This window comes from Drosophila subpulchrella, chromosome 3R, assembly GCF_014743375.2.
Source record: "Drosophila subpulchrella strain 33 F10 #4 breed RU33 chromosome 3R, RU_Dsub_v1.1 Primary Assembly, whole genome shotgun sequence".
Lineage (NCBI taxonomy): Eukaryota > Metazoa > Arthropoda > Insecta > Diptera > Drosophilidae > Drosophila > Drosophila subpulchrella.
The window spans coordinates 18154131-18173063 of NC_050609.1; the positions used below are offsets into that span (position 1 = coordinate 18154131).

Below are 18933 nucleotides of genomic sequence, written 5' to 3' on the forward strand. Positions count from 1 at the left end.
AAAATTTATTTAATTATATATTATAAAGACTATCTGAATACCAAAAATCGTTTCAAAACACTTTGTATAACAAAAATATTTAAGTTTATATGCGTGTCATAGATATATTTTATTTGCGGCTTGTAAAGTGTAGTGTATTAGATATTCTTGTTGCATTCCCCAGCTCTTTCTTCGTTTTTTTATCGAGAGTGGTAACAGAAGCTACGGATTTTATAGCCTTTTTATGTGGCCATAGTTTTGCTTTCGCACTGGCCTTTTACGAGCGTTTTATAACTTGTTTACATTAGGCGAGTGAGCTGGAGAACACCACCCGAAATGTCACGTAACGGAAGTGCTGGGAATCATTTTATGCAAAAATCTATCAAATCGCTGGCGGGCTGCATAAAAATCGTCGTAAAGCGATGGGGCTTGACTCAGAACTCCAACAGCTGACATTGACTATATGTCAGGGAGAGATATTCGAGATTGGAGAAGTGCAACGAAGCGATTTTCTAAAGCGTTTTCTGTGGCGAATCGGGGATTAAATATATTACAATTTAAGTTTAAGTTCTCCAATCGATGAGATGCGGCAGGTCACTCAAACAGTGGCCATCGTAGGCCTGTTCCTGCTAACTTTTTCCCAATCTGTAAAACTGAATAACCACTCAGAAGAATCCAAAGAGATTGAAAGGATTGAAAATAACATCGAAACGTCAATGGGAAATATGGCAAAACACTTTGAAGAGGGCAACGGCATTGATGGAAAGCAATCCAGAGTTATCTCCAAGGCTTTCGTGAGTCAGAATCCTTTATTTTGATATCTTAAACACATATTTTATTTATTATTGGCTGGATTTATTTATTGTCAGGTAAAACTTGGAGATTTTATAAAGAAAAGGACCGAACAAACCAAAACCAAGCCAAAACCAAACTCCCAATGGACTATTCTTACGCTTAAATTTTCCAAGATATAAATGTTTAGGTAAAAATAAAAAGAAAAGTTAGAAAGCGTTTTGAATACAAATTAAGTGTATCGAACTGATTTTACGGTACAGCACATTAGTGGCTTTATTTATATTAATTTTAAAGCAGTTTAACGATGACAGCCCTTTTGTTAATATACCTTTGCATTTTACTCTTAATTACCAAATACATCCAGGGAAAGGTATGGATCATATTGAAATAGTTGAATTAAATTAGATTGATTTAACTAATGTTCTAACCTAGTCGAGTTCAGAGGAGAACAAGAGTTTCAACATCAAAACCGGCGGCAATGCCCACGTTAGATTTTTATACGAACGACCTAAAGGAAAAAGTCACTCAACTTTTACTGGCAAGAAAAAGAGGGAAGCCGAATATTTCCTAAATTTTGTATTTAACAACTACCGAAATCCCAAAAAGTCTCTGGACCGGAAAGTGAAAATGCGCCGAACTCACAGTCGATTACTGCCCAATGGAATGCCCAATCCTTATAAGTACTTACCGCTCAAAGGCGAAGATATGTAGACATAAAACCGTACTATCTGTTGATTTGTTTACTTACACAATGAACCCAAAATGTTTACTCATTGATAATAAAAATAACTTTTTACTGCTTATTCATTCGATAAGAAAAAGTTTAAAAAAGTGGGGGATCATAATTTGTTGTCAATGTTAACGGCTTTAAAGAAATTGTACTTGAACTTTCTAAGGGTAATAAAATCATATGTTTCAAGTGCATAACTATCATTCAATATACATGTAATCAAAACATAATTAAGGTGTTTAATCAAATGCCAGACACTTTTCAGATAACGTACCAGACCTAGGAGACATCGAATTCGCTATCTCATACTATTTTGTGTACTTTCCTTTCCTGACCTCCCAGACTAGAGGAAATAATTGTCAAAAGTCGTACTGGGTTTAAAATGGATCGATCACAAAGTGGGTTTTAGATAGGAACTTTGCACCTTAGATAAAAATTCTATATTTTTGGTATATAAACCAAGCAAAACACGCTAATATCTTTAGTTCGATATTCAATTATGAAAATTATAGTAGTCAGTCTTTTGTTGGTAATTTCCCTAGTGGGAAAACACCAGATCAACGCTAAAAGTGTGCTGAATAGTACCTTGGTAACTAAATATATTGAATGCATTGAGAGGATTAAAAGTAACTAGGCAACACTACTTTAGGGCAACGACATTGGTAAAGATTCCTCCGACTTGGGTGATCAATTGGGTCAAGAGATCATTCAATTTGGTCAAGCAGGCGCCCAAAGCATCTTAAATTATGGAAAAGCAGCGGTGGGTGGCACAAAATAGCACAGAGAAATTCTTTATAAATATAAAATATAATTTATTTATAGGAAAATGCATCATCAAGTTGGCAACTTGGAATGGATGGCAATATTCTTGGTCACGAATTGGGAGAAGAGGGCACTTTACTAGGACAAGAGGCTTCCAACAGTGCCATTAACTTTGGACACCTAGTCGCCCAGGAAGCGGTAAGTTATAAATATTGTAATTTAATATATCATAATGGTAATAACAATTATTTAATATGTATTTTCAGGCAGCCAGTGCAGAAAGTAAAACTCAATCTGCCAGCCAAACAACTAAGGTACTCATTTAATTTATAATCATGAATTGAGTTAATCACAAAGTTTAATTTCTGTTATTTTCAAAGCTGTATATATGAAATTTAATAGCTATTAACTTGATTTGAAAACCCCAAATTATAAATTACTTTATTAACTTTTACATATTTTAGAAATCTGTCTCCAAGAGGGAAACCGTCAGTGACACTGAAAATCCTGCGGTTACCTGTGCTTGTACTTGCTACAATGATGGAGTTGTTGACAAAGCCGCTGAAAAGGCTGCAGTATCGGCCGCAAATGCTGCACATAATGTGGCCAGCGCTGCTGGAAGTGTGGCCTCGAGTGTGGCTGGTGCCGCTGGAACTGTTGCTCACGACGCTGCCGGCGCGGCCTCGAGTGTGGCTGGAAGTGCAGCGAATGCTGCTGGAAATGTTGCAAGTGCAGCGGGAAGCGTAGCTGGAAATGTTGCAAGTGCAGCGGGAAGCGTAGCTGGAAGTGCAGCAAATGCCGCTGGAACTATTGCTCACGATGCTGCCGGTGCGGCCTCGAGTGTCGCAAATGCTGCTGGAAGTGTGGCTGGAAGTGCGGCAAATGCTGCTGGAAGTGTGGCTGGAAGTGCTGCAAATGCCGCTGGAAATGTTGCTGGAGACGTTGCAAATGCAGCTGGAAATGTTGCTGGAAGCGCAGCAAATGCTGCTGCAAATGTTGCCGGTGATGTTGCAAGTGCGGCTGGAAATGTTGCTGGAGATGTTGCAAATGCAGCTGGAAATATTGCACATGATGCGGGGAGCATTTTTCACTCCATATTTTAGAGTACTCCTCTATAATTTTACTCATTTAGCCCAATAAATGAACGAGCAATTAATAATGCGGCATTTTTTTATTATTTTAAGCCCTAGCTTTTTAGATAATTCCCCGTCATTATTTGTTTTCACTGCTGGTTTTGTTTTTGGCCACCTGTTATTAGGACCCTCTTGAGACTGTCGTTTTTAAGAATACATAACATTGACAATATCGTTAGGCATACCCCGAGGTTAAGTCAAATAACTGATCAATCAGAATCAAAATGTTGCCGACAATCAGTGGGGAATCATTAACCACTCAAGAGTGATTTGTTTTTATTGGCGGCGTCAAAGAAGTCAGTAACTCCCACACAAACCCACAGATAAGAATGGCCTATAAATGCAGTGTGGCTACTGGAAGTGATTCAGTAATTCATTGACTTTACGAAAAGCACTAACATGCAGTCTTCAACTATCCTAACCCTTTTTGCCATCGTCCTGGTGGCCCAAAATTCCCAAGCTGGCACCCTGAACTTTGGATCCCTAATGGGGGATGTGTCCCAAGTGGCCGTCGCTGGGGAGAAGGTCATCCACCAACTGGAAAACGCTGTGGCCAGCTCCCAATCGGACTTCGTCCAGCCAACCACTCTGAATATCCTTAGCGATATGGGAAACGCCCTGGGCGATCTGGCTGTGAGTTCTTTTCTAGATAACCTTGAAATTTTAAAAATACCCCCAATATTTTAGAACGCCATCACAAGTTTGAGAGTGGAGAATGATTATGTGCAACCCGAGGCCACCAACCTTTTGGGCGATGTTTTGGGTGGAGTTGGCACTGGACTCGGCGATTTGGCTGTAAGATATTTCTGATCTATCTCTTAAAATTTTGCTTACTTCCAAGTTTTCGTAGAATGCCATTACCAGTCTCAGTGTTCAAATGAAGACCGGTCCCCAGGCTCGCAGTCTTTCGGTAAGCTTTAAGGAATGCCTTAACTTAAGAAACTTACATGACTTTAACTAAGGAATGGTATAAAAATTAAATAAATATATATATATATTGAGTTCTAATAAATATTTTAACAAAGATTAGAAGAGATACAAAAAGTTCATAGGTCATAGCAACATTATACAATCATTTAAATAATATAATGTCTAGTATCTTGAATATATTTGAGCTAAAGTAATTGTAAAGCATATTTAATAGATAGAAATAGTAGGAGGATTACTAAATGAAGAAGTACAGAAAAAAACTAATAAATATTACCTCCTTTTCAGTCCGATGGCGCTTCAATCATCGCCGAAGGAGGAGTAAGTTCATCTTTAAATTGTATACTCTACATAAATAATACTATATAAATCTACATTTATTTTTAGGCCGTGAGTGCCAAGACAATTGCCGCTGCTGCCGATGCCGCTGCCCCCTATATAAAGCAGCTAAATGCTGGCCTAGGCGATCTGGCCGTAAGTGGTTCTTGAAAACTGTTGCTAATCTGATGAGTAATGAATTTTGTGCCCCTCGCAGAATGCCATCACCAGCCTCTGAAGAACTTTCAAGCAGTTCAATTAACAAATAAATATTCAATCGCATAAAGAGCTTAGTGAGTGCTTTCTTTGTGTTCCAATTTGGGCAGAGTTCATCAACAAGTTGGGTCTCAATTAGCTGGGTTGTTTTGAAATCTAAGAACAGTAAACAAGGTCGGGTTCCAAATCGAAAATGAGTGCATCTGCTTTTAGCTTGAGATCCCTCGATCCCCAAACGGGGGTTAGAATCAAGAATGGAAAAGGGGTCAAATGATACGTGGTGAATCGAAGTCCGGAACACGTGATTGCCAACAACATTAGGGGATCATATTTCCAAAAAAAACAAGAAATTAAAATCCATCAGGAGAGGGAGGAAGCACCATGCACACATGCCGGTTTTTGAATAATTTTTATTATGACAAGTATGTGGCTTTTGTTCCTCGCAGCCTCGAGAACTAGGTCATCTCGAAGGGGAATGGAAATTATACGGGGTTTCAGGGTTACGGGGGAAAAGGTATGAGGGTCGTCTCTCCACTCCGGAAGACATTCTGAGAGCTCGTCGTCGTATTTCTTGTATGTATTTCCCAAAGGCCCTCCATTAAGTCGCTTTATCGAGCGGCAAATTTCGATTCTTCCTCCTCCGCTTACACACACGATCTCCCCCACAAGAAGGAAAAGTCGTGCCAGCTCCAAGACCTGTAATTATGAAAATTAACAAACATTTTGGTAATTAATTTCGGCAACCCTTTGGTTTTGGTCGCCTCCTGGCCTTGCAGCACCCATAATCCCGCATCAATTAAAATTCACTGGACGAAAAATCCCCGCCCACTAAACATGACTGACTGAGGTGCGTGCGACTGCTAGATAAATATTATAATAGACGAAAGTTGGGGACTGCAGTTATGGGGAAACGTCCATTTTAAACACCCTTTAAAACTGTTTGATTGTAGGGTAATTACTAAAAACATTTTATTAATATTATCTTTAATGTTATAATATAATATTTTAAATAGTTCCTTTAATAGATTTATAGATCATTATCTAAACACCCTGAAAATAGCCCTTTTTCAAATTCCGACATAATTGAATTCCCCTCCATCAAAGGGTATAATTATGATAATAGAAAACGTTTTCAATGACTGGCGACACTCTTTGTCCGTCAACGTTTGGGCCATTAATTGGCGGTTTGACAGCTGAAGACCTCAAAGCGGAATCCACGGATCGCAGTTACCATTTGTGTGGGTGTGATTCGGTAATTGAATCGCGCAACTGGCTTCACTTCGATATATGGGTATGGGCATTTATATATATGGGATATATGCGATGGTTGGGGGACTGAGAACAGAGGGGGTCTGCTGGCAGGACGGCCAATTGTGCAAATCGAGTTGGCCCGCCAACCGGTTATGGCCTGTTTCTATGTTAGTGGTCAAGGTCTAAGGAGCAGCGGACTTTCGGACGGACTGCTCCTCTGAGGAGCGGCTATATGGTATTGGCATGAATGCTGCCAAAGCGGAATAAACAATAACAGCAGGCCCGGAGAAGAGGAGCTGCAGAAGGCCAGGCGAATATGAAACCACAACGAGCGGAAAACAGAACCAAAAGGAGTCACGAGAATTGCATAAACAATGTATGTACAAAGTCTGACAGAGTACGTACATAAATCGAGTTATATATAAAGCAGGGGGAGCGAGTCGGTTGAATGTTGTGAGGGTGTATCAGGTTCTTAAAAAAATATATTTATTGGGTTCCTAACACTCTTAAAAAGTAAATTTTTACGGACGCTCTCTTGAGCGGACAAGGCTTTAGTGCACAAAATAGTATTTGACATTTACGACTTATATCAATAAGTAGTAGGAAGTAGTAAGTACCAACAATGTCTTTAATTTTTAGATTGATTTTTTTTAGAGAAAAAATAAATACTAATTATTTTATATATTTTTAGTGACTTATTTACTACTATTGAACCCACATCTAAACTATTTTAACAATAATTGAGCACATTCCATCTCTAAGATGTATATATATTTCTTGGCAAGCCACCGGCAACCTTGAAATGATAATCCTCCCAAGATCAAGAGTGAACCACCCTGATTGTCGACGCAAGGGGCACGCACATGCATCATGCAACATGCAACAGCGGCGTGATTGCAATGCAGCAAAAAAAGCTGCAAATGCATCGAAGTGGCATCTAAACAGGCATATGTACGTGCCTCGTTAAAAAAAACTGCATTTACCCGAGGGTTTGCAATGGTGTTTGTGTGTCAAAAAGGGTTGCCAAACCACTTTTAGAGCCTTATGTACACAATATACAAAGGAGAAATCCCTATAATGAACATTTTTGCAGCCACAGAACTGGTTTTCGATTACGTCGTTGCAGCCTTTGCTCCTCCTGCCCCTTTTTTATATTTTGCAGAGTGAGAGAAGCCAAAGGTTGTCTTATCGACACTTGACCAAAACGAAAAGTAAAATCGAATCCCGGGTCTTCAAAGGAGATACGAATCTGGGATTTGGTTAACTATCGATGCGCGACCACGATCCAAAACAAAAGAAAAACCAACTGCAGCATTAATCGCCACAATTTCAGCCTGTCAACTGTCACTCCCGAAAAATAAAACTTTCGGACCTTTGTCTGTAATTTGCGACTCTTCACACGCACATTAGCAACAGCTTCATTAAAATTAATTAATGCTTGGGCACACATAGAAACGGTCACACTAAGGAAAAAGTCCTCGTTCGAAAAATACTAGTTTAAAAAAAAAAAGAGTTCCTAAAATTAAATACCAATTGAATTCAAAAATCAATATACTTTTAACCAGTTATAAAATATTTTGAAATTTTATTTAATAGATTTGAAAACACTTTTAAGTTACACCCTAATAAAAAACTTTTTTAAAATAAATTCTAAAATTCATATAAAAATGTAACTCTCTTAACTATAAACGTTTTACGATACAATTTAAATAAAACATAATAAATCTTTACAAGGCTGTTTATACGAAGTTCTAAGTTATATAAATTTCAAATATAATTTAACTAACAAAAGAGAGCTTAATAATTTTTTTCTAGTGTAAAAACACCTAAAACACACATCTAGGACCAAAGACGCAAAGGGTGGGGGATTCGACATCATTAAGCCCGTATCAGTTTACAATGTTTTTCCTCGCCGCGGCAGCCCAAAAAATATGCACAAATTAAATTAAATGAAGTGAGTGTGAAAATGCTGCAGGTGGAAAAGGGGGCGGGGCGGGGCGGCTAGCCCAAATGGAAAGCCGCAAAGTGCAAACGTTAAACAACCGACGTGGCCTGGTCAAAAGGAAACACGCTCAAGTGATTTCCGTGCCACCAACAGACCCCAGATATACGTACCCCACCCAAGTACACAGTCACCTGTACTTCGTGGTACCCTCGTGTCTGCCTGTTGATGGTGAATCAAGATAAGCAAATTGTTGCCGAAAAATAGAGGCACAAAGGAAGCGATTTGGACGTTTTAATGATGATAGAGCATGACACAGAATAAATGAAAATGAAGTGTGGAAAAAATTCATTTAAATTGCGGGGTAAACAGAACCCGTCAGCAGAAGTAACAGTTAGTGAAAAGAGTTTTGGGCAAAACAGCGGAGGAGTGAGTAACTCTTGATTAATGACTGCCAGGATTATTTTGGTTTATTTCAAAGATAGCTGCAATGACAGGCACATCTCTGCTTACCGGAAAACTGAATAATTTCGCCAGGAAGCGAATCAACAAGGTGGATCTGTTGATTCTTTTTAATGAAATTAGCATACGAGGAGGTTCTTGAAGAATCCAAATATATTTACTTTTATAAGCAAGGTAGCAATGCTTTAATGGGTGAAAGTATGTACCACTACTTACTGCCTTTATAATTACTAGTATGATTAATAATAAAGGTATTACATTTTTGTGATACCTATATGTATAATATTTATTTGAATTTTTCCGTACAACTTTGAGTAAAGCATTTGGGTAGCAAACTGAAAGGAATGCCATAAAACGATCCCGAAATTGAACAAATGGGCACCGCATCCTCTACACATGTCTTCACACAATTTAAACAGACACATGCCTTCGCAAGCTGCTCCTGATGTTTGCCATAAACAAAAGTTTCGATAATTATGATAATTCTGTTTTGTGCTCCGTTCCCCCAACTGCACCAGTCCCATCCCCCAGCTTTTCTTGGTCCGTCTGCCTGTCAAATTGTCGTTGTCATAAAAATATATGTCCAAAAAATATGAGTAAACGTCAAGAGTGTGCAAATGGCAGTATACATATTTATTACACTACAAAATATATTTTAAATAGTTGCATAAACAATGTTTTCTATTAAGTGTCGACTGTCATTAACACCTTTTCCGTAAATTTACTATTGCCTACTTTTAGACACCTTGATGTATATTTCAAAACCTCTTATTTCTACGAACTTTGTCAAGACAAATTTCACAGGTCATTTCTTTTCATTATATTTTATTTCAGTGCACCTTTGCTCACAATCATATACACAAATATATGAATTTACTATGTCGTGAATGCATCTTTCCTGCCTTTTTGTGGTCGCTCAACCTGTTTCACCTGAGCGAGCTTCCCCGAAACCCCGAAAATACAAAAGCCCTGATGAGTGGACAGTGGGTAGGGTTCATTATCATCATGGTTATTAAAATTATAATTTGGTGTCTGCTTTTTTGGGGTTTCCTTTTTTGTGGCCTTCCAAAAAGGAGGATAACAAGAACAAGTGCAGTAAGCACTGGTTAAAACTGATTTAATTTATAATTTTGTGCTCTTTTTCGTCGGGAGACAGGGCTTCCTGTTAGCCTGCTCTTCATAAGTGTTTTTAACCCCCTCTTGGGACCCTTCTAAGCAGCGATTCTTAATGGGCAGCGAGGCGTCTCAAGGTCTTCTCTGTCAACTGATAAAGAGATAATGTTGCAAAAAACGCAGAGAAGAAATTATATGAGGAAGGGGCACAAAAAGTGAAGTAGCAACTGTCTGACTGACACACACATCCAGAAAAATATAGCCATGATATCATCGAAGAAACAGAAAACAGCGAAGACGACTGAAGCCAGGCAAACCGAAATAAACCGCAGAAAAGAATACTGGGGGACCAGGGAAGCAAAGGGAAAAAGGGGTAGTACACAACAAAAAAAATTTAAAACGTTGATACTTTTAAAAGAACTTAAAACATAGTTTTTAAAATTAATATAATGAAGAAATATACCGATTTATATGTTAATTTTTTGATAGATTTTTTTATGACTGTTTTAAAATCGCTTAAAATATTTCATGTTATTTCATTGCATACTTATAGACATATTTATAAAAGATTTCAAAACCGAAATGAATCCTCTAGCTTATTTATTGCATCAATTTAGGATTTAAGGATACGTATAAAATATTTTCATGTAAATGGAAGAAAATAAGCTTTAGAATAATAGCTTGTTAATAATATTTATTTTCTTTAGACTTTCTTTTCTAGACCTTGTTTCCAGTGTACATACTCCAACTGACAAGCGAAAGAGACAGCAGAAGACTCACTTCTATCCCCACTCTTCGCACACAGACACGCCAGCAAGTTCAAGTTTGCGAGGCAGGATCCCATTCAAGGCCCCAACCAGCAGACTGCCAGCAAGAGGAAGAACAATGGGTGAGGGGTATTGGAAAAAAAATCGCAAACAAGTTTCGCTTTTATTTAGTGCCCAACAACAGCGCCAACTTGCAGATTCCCCCTCACACAAACGCAGAATTCCACATACGCGCCTTATATAGCGAGGGAACTGGCTATGTACCCAACTTTGTACCGAACTTTGGCGATCCGATGCGAACGAATGTTCCAGCTTTACGTGCCGCAGCATAAAAATGGAACAGGCAGCTGAAGGAGGAACAGATAGGTTCAAGAAAATAGTCCCTTACAAATATTACTTACGAAGCTGTTGTATGTGTGTCTGCATAAGTCAAAGCTTCTTACTTGAAGTTGGTCACACTTAAAATAAGATATGTGTCATCAAGCCATAACAAAAGTTGAATGTTTTTTTTTTACAAATAAAAGATTTTTAAGAAATAGATCAGGGTTCCTATTCTGTTTACTTTCTAATAACATGGATAACGCTCTTTGGTATAATAATCCCATCCTTTCTTATATACTTGGTCACACTTAGATTGAGAAATCTCCTTCAATCGGTACTTATAACACTAATTTGAGTTTTTAAAACATTTTGTGTTCAGCTTTTGAAAACAAAATAAGGTTAAACCAGATTTTAGCACTACCTTGCACTATTACTTTAGCCAGAGTTGTAGAATCTGCAGCCAAAAGCGAAGGCGATCGCACTTAATGCTCCACTGATTGCACAACGATCGTTGAAAGAGAGAATGTGATAGAGGGAACCGGTGGATTTCAGGGGTATACCATGAGTATTATCAGGGGCGGAGCAAAGATCAGGGGAGCTGTGGGAAAAAAGGGGGCTGAGCAGTAGACACAATTGTTGCCGCAGTCGGTGTCAGTAGGTAGACCCCATCATACACACAGTAGGGAAGACTATATGGTATGTGTGCGCCATGTGCATCTATGTGTGTCACAAGGAGCAGAAATTAAAGTAAGGCAGGAGGTTTCTCGGACTGCTGGCATGTGCAGATAGAACAGTCTTTTCCCGACCCACTCCACTTTGCTCTTTTTTAAGCCACCACACAATGGGCATTTAATTATTTAACCCTTCTGCAACTCCCCGCGATGGCAGACAGCTCATCGGATGCAACTTTGTTGCAATCCGGTTGAGATAGTGTGGAATAATAGGTACCCATGAAAACGATTACCTTTCAGATCCTAAGGAAACTGATTCCAAAGATACAAGTTACATAATTGTATTCAAGGTATTCAAAACTTTATGAATTCTCTTAGTTTTAGATAAATGATCTGCCAATATATAAAAATATACAATATATTCGTTACAGTTAACATACATTTTAAAGATATTTTTAAAACATATTATATACTTTCACGAAATATTATAATACTCTTTACAGCAAACCCAAAATCCCCTCCTAAATACCCGAATACCTATTGCAATGAAAAGTGATTTCTCATCCAGGATGAATCTCCAGCTGCCGGCTGATTAATCGCGGATCGTGATGGGGCTATCGGCTCGAGATCACGTTCCGACTCCAGCTGAGATGGGATCCTCCTTCCTCCTCTGCGAGTGTGTTGGTTAAAAATAGTACCGCCGAGTATTTAGATCTTAAGTCGCAGATATATGGTATATATGCCCGGTGGGCGGTGTGGGGTCTTCAGCAACTGATGAACTGCAATATGGGAATGGAATCCTCGACGGTCGCTAATTGGGGCCCCCTCACCCCCTCTAAACCATCTCCTCCGACATTCTCGAATGATTTATTCCAAATATTTACACTTGTTCTGGATCTCTGGCCTTATAAATCGCAGCCAGCAAATGTTTTGTCACGCGATCCGATCCCCCAGTCGTGTTTGTGTTCCTCTAAGCATGTGGCTCCATTTCATCATGACACAATGTCCATGCCCCAAAGTGTCAAGTTCTGGCTAAGCTCAGTGCGGTTCAGCGATGGCCATAAATAACGAAATGGTTTCGAAAACAACTCGAGAGGAACTCCAAACATACTGAGAAAAATTATAAAAATTAGGTTTATGATAGTATGTTATAATACGCCTTTTTTTGAAAGAATCATGGGATAGAAATCTTACAATTATTATATAGAATACCATCTTGTTTATCCTTATAAAATAAAAACATACATTTATAAATAATAATATTTATTATTAGCATTTTTTCTCCGCCTGTATGAGCCGCAATTCTCTTGAAAAAGAATCAAACTGTTTGTTTTTCGACCACGGATCGAAGTGAACAATAAAGTTTTTATGTACTTGAAGGAGGGATCCCAATTTCAAAGTTCGACTGCCGAGGAAGATAACCAAAGGACCTCGATCCCCAACTGTGACCTTCAATAAATCAAAGGTCCGCACAAATCCCAAGTTAAACTTATGGCCTCCGTTTTTTTAGTGCTGACAGTGGCCACCTTTAACCCTTCTCCAACCCCGCACTAATTATGCCGCGAGTCAGGGCAAAAAATACAACCCAAAATATATAAATACATTTTTGAAGAACGACTTCTTTCTTGGGCAGCACAAAGACTTCCCTTGATGAACGACACTCTGGGGAACATTTTGTCCAATCCCCGCCCACAAACAAATTGCTTACAGGGCAAAATGCAAATCAAAATGACAAAAGCAATTAAATTTAACCCATTTCCAATGCGAAAAAAATGTCTCACTTTTTGTGGTTATTTCATGTGGAAAATGTACTGCATCACGACCAGAGGGTTCAGGTTGCAGGAAAAAAAGGAGAGGAAAAACTAGAAAAAAGAATAAGGAAAAGGGCTCTTTTAATTATTTGGCGCCTGCATGTGTCTCAATTTAAATTAGCTGCCGGCCTGTTTTTCCTACGGCTTCCAAGGAAATTAAAATTCAATTTAAAAATGCCACGAAAAACAGCACGAAAAAAATGTGGAAAAGCTGGAGAAAAAAATCGTACAACAAAAGTGGGCTAATTTTGTTATGGTCCCTCAGGGGGGTTGGTTCCAAAGGTCCAAGACGAGTTCAAAGGGTTGCCTTTTGGAAATTAGTTTTAGAATTTATGGTGCTTCAAAGGGGCAGGGGGCATCTCTTTAGCGCGCCTTTCAATTGCCATAAATATGATTTATGATTGGCGCATTTAATAGGGATAATTTTCATTATTTCTGCCACTGGAAACAGCATCCCATTCGGTTCACACCCGCCCCAATTAACGCACAATTGCAGGAGGCTGTATTGCCGGTTTTAGCCCTTTTCCCCCTTCGATATTTTCTGGATCCCGGAGTTGCAGCCCCTTCGTGGGGCAACTATTCATCAGTCATGCAATCGCCAGAGAATCCACTGCGATCCTCAATGACATCGAAATGTGCGGTCGGCATGCCGGGAACTTCGCGGCAGACAAGATGAGGATGGAGGCTGGAGGTTGGAGGATGGGCCCCGCCAGAAAACCTTGAAAGCGACAGCCAGAGGGCTGGTTTCTCCGCCTCCCACCTCCCGCCTCCCATCTTCCAGCTCCCCACTCCCCCAAATCTTCCAGAGCTCCGAGTTTCCTTTGGTCGCGGGATCAGCACAAAGGCGGCGTGCAAAGTAAACAGCGGATTCAGCGCACAGTGGCTCGAAACATTGCAAGAAAGTATGTCTACTTATATAGAACTGTATCTTAATATTAGAGAATCACCACCAAATCAAAAGCAGTTTAGCAATCACTTTCAAAATTGCTATAAATATATTTTTTATATTTTTAAATTGATATGAAACACATTTTAATAATGAAGTAACATGGAACCAGCTTTCAAAAACACACAAAATTTGTTCAAAACAATTTCTAAGTCCCCTATAATTTCTTGATAAATTTTTTTTAATAAAATAAAATGTGGGTACATCCATACATTACTAAATTATTTTAAAACTTTCTTTAAGATCTAGTAAGTAATTATTAAATTAGGAAAACAAAAAAAAAAATTTAAACAGCGAAAGCATTTCCTTTTATTATAATTCTTTTTTAATACGTTTGAATTTATTTCCAAAATTGTTTTTATACATCAAAGTTAAGTAACCCCAACCCACTGTACCTTGCATTGGGAGTTCGGGATGCCTTGGCACGACGCCTGGCCAGAACAAACATTGTTAGCACTAAATGTCGTCGTTGTCCTCCCCGGGGCCCCTTAACCCTTATCCTGCCCCTGTCCATCCGCTGGAGCAATATTTACACGCGGTGCACGAAGTTGCAATGAATGTTGCTGTTGCTGGCTTGCTGTTGCTGGTGTCGACAGATACGCCAGGGCATTAAAGTATAAAAATAAGAACGTCTTCCTGCCCAAGCCCCCCGATCCGCCCCCTTTTTCAGGCCTTTTCATCTCCTTCGTGGGAGCGAGCCGCACTTGAAATTGCATTTTCTCGGTTCTGGCCTTGAAAATACCTCTGCCGCAGACTCACCAACTTACCATCTTACCAACTCACTTGGCCCGAAGTCAGCAGGGGCAAATGGCCAAATGAACGAAAACGAAACGAGTAAAACCAAATTCTTGGCCACAAGTAAAAGTTCTTAACCCAAGGAAATCCTTTTAATATTTTAGGAACTTAAAAATTAGCATAAATATTTTTATTGTAATATTTTCAAGTCTATTTATTATATTTTTTAAGCTTTATCACTACTAATTATAATAATAACTTTCAAAAAACATTCTGTTAATAAATATTATATGTACCCAAACAACATTCCTTCAATGACTAACTTAATTACCTTAAAAACCTTTCTAGGGTTAAGCAAAAATATCCAGTCCCATATAAAAGGCGCAAATGTTTTCATTTTATGTCCTCGCCTGCCAAGACACGACACAACCACTCAAAATTTAAGATGATGGAAGATGGAGAACATCCCGATGTTCCCTTTCCGGGCATAAATTTCAAGTGTGCAATTTCTCTAATGTCGAACTGCCAAAGATCTCAGAAACCGAACGCTACAGACTCTCGAAAGGTGCCCAACTAACCACTGACCCACTCGAAGAAGGGAAACACAGGAACCCTTCGCCAGAAGTTGAGGAATGGCCAGGAGGCGAAACCAAAACACGGACACAGGCCTTTGAATGATGCACTTAGGCAAATAACTAACCTTTATTTAATAACAAAGGTTTTTGTAGAAATAATATTACTAAAAGATATCATATCATATCACATGTTCTTGCTAGAAATAATCTTATGATAAAATATCATATAAAATATTTTAAATATCCCAAATTACTTTTGAATACAATAGGTACTTAAAAGTTGGTAAAATATAAATTATTTTATATTGTATTGTATGTTATTGTTTATGAACTTCTTCTTTATTGATGGAAGTATTTGGAAATTGAAGAATTAACAAAGTTCTTATGGTAATAGGGACTTCCTAAATTTTAAACGAAGTTCTTGTACTCGAAATGTAATTTTCCGAGTGTGATCTGAATTCTGAAGAGTGTGTTTCTGTTGCTGGTTTTGGTTTTGGCTTTGGCCAGCCCAGGGACCCTGGATCGCCTGCATTTTTGGTCATGGCCTTTTGGCACTGCTGCCCTGACACTGCTGCACATTAATTATTGTTTATGTCCGGCCAGACAATGCAACATGGGCCGACTGGCCTGGCGGCCGTGTCAAGTTCAAGGGTTCATTAAAAAGGCCCAGACAATGGCTTTCTGGATCTGCCCACGCCGGCAGAAAGCTAAAAAAAAACAGAAATGAAGTAAGGAAGACCCTTCTCTTCGTGGCGGAGGCGAATGCAAAAACCCTGCACCGGATGCACCAGAGATAAATTTCAGATACAAACCCTGGGCTTATGTGTTTTCTAACGATTTTCAGGTAGGTGCAGCTGGTTCTGGGGATCTGGTTTTGGGTATGGAGAGCTCTGCTCCGGGCACTCCGTAATCTCAATTGTCGGCTTTGCATTGCTCGGCGATACGTGTGACCCTAATCCGCATTGACATGTCGCTCAAATTAGATAATAAAGTTGTCCCCGCCTTGTGGGCTTGTCTTTGGAACTCCGCAGCCCCACAACTCCCCTCTCAATCATCTCAATCACGGGGTCTGGGTCGGGGTCTCTGGCTCTATAGAGCCGTATACTTCGAGGAGATTGTCAGACGTGGCGGCTGCTCCTATGACAACAATGAGACAACGACCCAAGCCACGAACCACCTCCCTAACGTTGTAAAGTACACTCTGAGAAAATCAGAGAAGTATGTGGTATACCATAAAATGCGATATAAACTTAAGAATATATTTTTGTATATCGTGTATAGCAAATATGAAGTTGTTTACTATATACCTATAGGTATTGTATACAATTTATGGATATTATTAGATCAAATAATATTTTAAATAATATCAAAATGGTTAAAAAAATTGGAAATCTACACAAGAAATGTATCTATAAATGCTAAAATAAAATACTTTTAGTTAAATTAAATTAGATAATTAAAATTCAACTACTAGTTACAGTTCTAATAGCCCGAAATTCAAAATTAAAACCTATTTAAGATTTATTTTCCTCTACTTTTTAATATATATATATATACAAAAAAGTAAGTCAATTATTTTTGTTTAGTATTTTCTACTTATTGCTTGCGTGTTTTCTGAGTGCATCCAGCCGAGCCCAGTCGAGCCGTTTTTAATCCAATTAAAGTATGGATTTATGAACTACTCGTCTGTGACTGCGACTGTTGCAGGGAAGGTGAACCCTTTTTATGGCCAGTGCGTGCCTCTTCTCCCGGAGAAATTGCTGGAGAAAGGGAGAATCGGGGAAGCGCAGAGAGAAGAGTGATATTTTAATGGCTCCAACGAGCTGCAAATTATCATCCAACTTTCCTTGTCGCGCTGCAATTGCAATCGCAGGCGCATTTTTAAGTGCACTCCACTGGATGACAAAACGGTGCGAAAGGTGAAATCCAAAGGGCAGAAATGCAAAAATGCAGAAAAGCGAAGTTACTGACAAACCGCAGGAGACAGAAATAATTATACATTTTAACTCAATAAGGTAGCAGCAGATGACACAAAATGTAGCAGAAAAGTAATGAGAACTACGTGAGATATTACAATTTTTGGGGGGAAAATTAAATTATGGGAGTCTAGAAATACCTATATTATTTTAAATTGTTGTAAATATTTTAAAGGATTTAAAACCAAATTTTTTATTAGCTAGGTAAACGTAATTTAATATTTTTCTCTCAAAAAAAAAAACTATAAGTTGTATAAAAAATAAAAATGGGTTGTCAATACGTTTCCCTTTGAAGACCTTAAATACTGTTTCATAAAAGTGAAGTTTTAACATCAATTAACATATCCATTCTGCAGCTGATGGAACCTCTTCTCCGCCAGTTCATTCATGCAGCTTTACCCTTTCTATGGAACCCTATAGGGTTAAGCCCCGCCAGCACTTTTGCACAAAAGAAAGCCTGAAGAAGAATTATCATAGTAATCTTGATAAGTGAACGCATACACATGAAAGGCATTGAATGCACGTATGTGTGTATGCGTAATTAGCATGCACGCAAATAAATTGTTAGCAGTTGCGGGTTAAGCACCATGGGCGTAGGGCCAAAGGGGTTCCGAAGGGGTCTGCCGCTCGATTTAACGAGCTGCGACTGCGACGGCGACGCAAACTGCGACGGAGACGGAAAAACGGAGACAGGGACAGAAGACAGGGGCTTTCATCAACGCGTCAGTGGTGTTCTTAAGCCCCCTGACAAACCCCCTTTGCACTGGAAACTAAATAATATCATATGGGGGTATCGAATATCATCAATTATTTTCTTTTTTAAAAACATTTTTTTATTTTTTTAAATTTAGATGTGAAGTAAAAAAAATATAATAATTGTAGAAGATATCCTAACGCCTAAAAATAAAATATTATAGAATTAGTAACCCCTAAAACTATGCAATACTTTTTACTAGAAAATAAAAAATGCCTTTTAGTTTTGTGTTCTTTTCTCACAAATTATTTTTTTCAGTTTACCCTAAGGGGCTGCCCCCTTTGCCCTCCACACCCCTTTCTTAACCCCCTGAGACCCACCACACGCATTTGAAGAATTATGAGGCGGCGGCAACGCACATTTCGCTGAAGGAGCCGCAACAGCTACAAATCTTCCCCCAAGCCCCTCTTCCCCCGCCCCTTTTCTTCGCTTTTCCGCCGCCCCCTTTTCCCCCGCTTGGGCCTCTTTTCTCTAACCAGACGTGGTGCATGCAACGTAGCGTTTCAATTTATGCGAAGTGATTCGTCATGCGGTTAACTTTAGAATCCGCACAAGCAAAGACCCATGCATTCTTCAAGTACAGTAAGGACTCGAAATATAAAGAAAATAGAAATAGAAAAAATATATTTAATAAGGTTCGATGTTGTACTAAAAGTCTTAGGAAATATTTAGTAGGAACATATTTACATTATCACGTTGTCATTATTTACACAACTTTAAAAATGTTTGCATAACATAAAAGTTTTATC

General features: G+C 38.8%; 3 protein-coding genes across 3 annotated transcripts; all 3 read left to right on the forward strand.

Moving 5' to 3' along the window:
* Positions 1-568: 568 nt before the first annotated feature.
* On the forward strand, positions 569-1569 carry LOC119562931. The gene is made up of 3 exons (XM_037876082.1): positions 569-773; positions 849-1144; positions 1207-1569. Exons 2-3 carry the CDS (start codon positions 1079-1081, stop codon positions 1483-1485), a joined length of 345 nt encoding a protein of 114 aa, XP_037732010.1. The 5' UTR covers positions 569-773; positions 849-1078; the 3' UTR covers positions 1486-1569.
* Positions 1570-1973: 404 nt separating this feature from the next.
* Positions 1974-3422, forward strand: LOC119557340 (circumsporozoite protein). Its single transcript, XM_037870079.1, has 5 exons — positions 1974-2093; positions 2154-2264; positions 2327-2464; positions 2533-2580; positions 2731-3422. Exons 1-5 carry the CDS (start codon positions 2004-2006, stop codon positions 3367-3369), a joined length of 1026 nt encoding a protein of 341 aa, XP_037726007.1. The 5' UTR covers positions 1974-2003; the 3' UTR covers positions 3370-3422.
* A 349-nt stretch (positions 3423-3771) lies between these two features.
* LOC119560579 lies at positions 3772-4933 on the forward strand. Its single transcript, XM_037874106.1, has 6 exons — positions 3772-4032; positions 4087-4194; positions 4250-4309; positions 4615-4647; positions 4714-4800; positions 4862-4933. The coding sequence occupies exons 1-6, from the start codon at positions 3799-3801 to the stop codon at positions 4880-4882; spliced, it is 543 nt and encodes a 180-aa protein (XP_037730034.1). The 5' UTR covers positions 3772-3798; the 3' UTR covers positions 4883-4933.
* The last annotated feature ends 14000 nt before the right edge of the window (positions 4934-18933 follow it).